Source organism: Chenopodium quinoa, unplaced genomic scaffold (assembly GCF_001683475.1).
Source record: "Chenopodium quinoa cultivar QQ74 unplaced genomic scaffold, ASM168347v1, whole genome shotgun sequence".
NCBI lineage: Eukaryota > Viridiplantae > Streptophyta > Magnoliopsida > Caryophyllales > Amaranthaceae > Chenopodium > Chenopodium quinoa.
The window spans coordinates 1-3,853 of NW_018745544.1; the positions used below are offsets into that span (position 1 = coordinate 1).

The 3,853-nt window shown below is 38.9% G+C and overlaps 1 protein-coding gene across 1 annotated transcript; it reads left to right on the forward strand.

The window, feature by feature from the left end:
• The first annotated feature begins 2,234 nt into the window (after window positions 1-2,234).
• On the forward strand, window positions 2,235-3,110 carry LOC110716159. The gene is made up of 2 exons (XM_021894788.1): window positions 2,235-2,771; window positions 2,895-3,110. The coding sequence occupies exons 1-2, from the start codon at window positions 2,235-2,237 to the stop codon at window positions 3,108-3,110; spliced, it is 753 nt and encodes a 250-aa protein (XP_021750480.1).
• The last annotated feature ends 743 nt before the right edge of the window (window positions 3,111-3,853 follow it).

Genomic DNA, 3,853 nt, shown 5'->3' on the forward strand with positions numbered 1-3,853 from the left:
CTATTTTTCTTTGAAGGAAAAAATGCTAAATTAATTACTTAAAATTATTTAATACATAGTTAACAGTAGCAGCTGGGGCATCACCAGTTTCAGGAATAATAGGCATAGAGCCATAGGTCTTTATGATAGGCCTCATTTAGAGGTGATCAAAGTTGGCCCAGCCCGTCAGTCCGGCCCGATCCGAAAATTTATTTTTTTGGGCGGGTTAGAGAATGCGTTTTTATGCATATTTAGTTGATTTTTTTGGCCCGGCCCGAAAAGTCCACCCGGCCTGACCATTTTGGGCTGGTTTAGGCACAAAATTTTTGGTCCGAAGTTTGACCCGACCCGAGAAATGGGCATAACTTTTTATCTTCGGCCCGGCCCGCCAATGATCACCTCTAGCCTCATTATAGGCAGGAGGGGAGGAATATACCACAATACAAGCTAATTTTGATTCAGCTCCTGCATATGATATATAAATAGCAAATAACAATCTAAAGCTAATAATTACGAGCATAATCTTATCTAACTAATTGACCCACTATGCAGGACTCCACTAACCGTAACAATGACTAATTTCCATGTTACAATAGGAGTGGAATTTATTTATCTCTTTTTCATTCAAGTATGTAGCTTGTTTGGGCTATAGTAGCTTACATGTAGCTCAATTTTCTGTTCTCCAATGGTAAACATGTAGCTAGGTATTATTATATTGCAAGCAAATACTTATAATTAAAACATTAGAGATGCTCTTAGAGTATTAGATTCTCTTTTTTATATCTTTTTGTTTCTTTTACTTAATTATGGGTCAATGTGTGCATAATTAATTTTGTGTTCATCTAATTTTTCTTTCTAAAGGCTCTCATCATTTAAGTTATAAAAAATAATAAAGTAGTAGTGTGGATGCTGCATGAGCCCTCCTCATACCAATCACTCAATATTCCACTTGAAAGTGAAGATGGATGAGATTTGAACCCGTGACCTTTGTGTCGCGTTAGCTCTAATACCATGTTAGAGGACCAACTCAACTAAATACTACCTCCGTTTCTAGTTATTTACAACAATCGTCCTTTTTACGCATGCCTAGGCAAAATTTTTAGGAGTAGTTTAGTAGTGGGTAATGGGGTAGTGGGGTATGTGATTAAGTAATTAAAAAGAGAGGGAAACTTTTGCTTTATTTTTAGGAAAGAGAAAATGTCATACTTGAGTGGACCCAAGTATGACTTTTTGGGGAAAATTTTCCCCCCAAAATTTTTCCCACCCAATTTTTCAGAATTTCTGGGAGTTTTCCTAAGAAAATCCCACGAATTTTTTTTCCCTCCAACCCCAAAAATTTCAGATTCAACCCAAAATTTCCCCCCATTTGAATTTTCCATTCAAGGAGGGTATAAATACCACCTGCTGTTTTAATAAGTTCATACACACAGTACACAAATATTCCCTACTTAAAAACATTAGTTGTTCTTCCCAAAAGTTAGTTCTAAACTAACAACCAAATACTAACAAATCTAGGGTCAGTTGCAGCCATATCTACTTCTTCTTCTCTGGTTCAGCTACAGCGCAGCAGTCCAAAAAAAAGCCATCTAACTTCATCACCAGACCTGCGAACTGGGAACTCAGCATCATCAGTACACTCAACATGGCAGCAATTGCACATGATGAGTTTTACAGCATTGATCAAATATTAATGGAAGAAAACAATATGGACCACAGTGAAGCAACCAACATGGATGAGACTCAACACAATGACAGCAACAGCACTGAGCATGAAGAGGGATTTCAGGAACCCAAAGGTAGAAAACAGTTAACTGTTTTCCAGAAAAGGGAGCTTGTAGATGCTTATCTACTTAAGCTAGAAGGGGGTGAATTGCCTAGGGGGTACGTATCACAGCAAGCAAAAAAGTTCAATGTACACAGATCAACAATTCTTAGGCTTTTTACAGACATCAAGGCACAACTGGAAAAGGGGAATGTCATAGATGTCAGAAGCAAGAAGGTGGGAAAAACTGGTCCCAAACCCAGAGAATACACAGATGAATTCCTGCAATCAGCTCCTTTGTACAAAAGGGGAACTGAGAGAAGCTGCTCTCAACATCTCACATGTCACCATACATAAGCTGAAGAAACAAGGTAGACTCAGAACACATACAAGCACAAATCACCCAGCACTCACAGACAAACACAAGTTAGCAAGGTTGAAATGGGTTTTAAACCATCTACTTCCTGCCACAGAGAATGGGAACCCAAAATTTATGGACATGCAACAAGTTGTTCACATTGATGAGAAATGGTTCTTTTTGAACCCAGAAACTAGGAAGTTCTACCTCCTACCAAATGAACCTAACCCATATAGGTGCCAACAGTCCAGGAGGTTCAAAGTGAAAGGGATGTTCATGGCTGCCATAGGGAAGCCCATTTTTGACCCCCATGGAGTGGTATTACATCATGATGGAAACTATGGTATTTTTCCATTTGTGTATGAAAGAACAGCCAAAAAGAAAAGCAAAAACAGGAAGGCTGGGGCTGTGGAAATCAAGGCAACACAGAATGTAAACAAAGAAGCAATCAGGACAATGCTACTGCATAATGTCATTCCAAGCATCAAATCAAAATGGCCTTCCCATCTCCCCAAGGACATATGGATTCAGTGGGATAATGTCAGACCTCACCAAATTCCAAGGGATGAGGAATTTGAAACAGCATGTCACTCAGGTGGATTCAACATTCAATTCATTTACCAGCCAGCTCAGTCCCCAGACTTAAATGTTCTTGATCTAGGGCTGTTCAATGTAATTTAATCCATACAATGCCAATCTTTCCCCAAGAATCTAATGGAACTCATTGAAAAAGTTAAAGAGGCTTATGCCTTGTTCAACCCACTGTCAAACAAGCACTGTTGGATAACTTTACAGTGTTGCATGGAGGAAATACTAAATCACCTTGGAGGGAACAACTTTACCCCACCCCACAAAGGCAAAAAAAGGCTGGAGAGGATTGGGATGCTGCCAGAGCAACTAGAGGTGGACAAGAATGTGGTTCAACAAGTTGTTGATTATCTCAACTCTATATTCCTTTCAACATGTGAAGGGACTGAAGAAGACGAAGGCATGCAAGTAGATGCAGACTGAGCATAAGTCAGACATGTGAACAAGATTTTTGTGAGACTGCCACACATAACCAATGAACAGCAAGGAAGCAGCATGCAACATAGTATGTCATGTTTTCTGGTTTCTTTTTTATTTATAGTATGACAGTCATTGGTTAGGTGTATTTTGTTTAAGATGATGGCTATTGATATTGTAAGGCAGTCTTAACAACTTCTAATTAGAAAATGTACAAGTTTTTGGTTCAGTTTATGAAATCAAATGTGGCTGTTTTATTTACAAATAGTGTAAATTTAAATGAGGTGACTATGCAAACAGACTAACACATGAATCCATCAGAGGGTTTTTTTTTTCACAGACAATGCATAATTGGTTCCCTCAACAACAACTCACATAAGGAGTTGTTGGAGCAATACCAATTACACAATGTTATGTATCAAATGAGTCCCTTCATCACATGGATTTTCCAGGCACACACAAGAAAGTTAGGGACTCTTACTTCACCTAGGGACACATATCACAAAGTGGTACTCACACAGTAACAGACATGCATGCCACAAGTTGATCATCATTCACCATTGCACAAACCCCAGTGCCAAATGCTTGACTTGTTCAAGATCCAAGTACACCAACACAAAACACAATCCTAGGGACACATATAACAAAGTGGTACTCACACAGTAACAGACATGCATGCCACAAGTTGATCATCATTCACCATTGCACAAACCCCAGTGCCAAATGCTTGACTTGTTCAAGATCCAAGT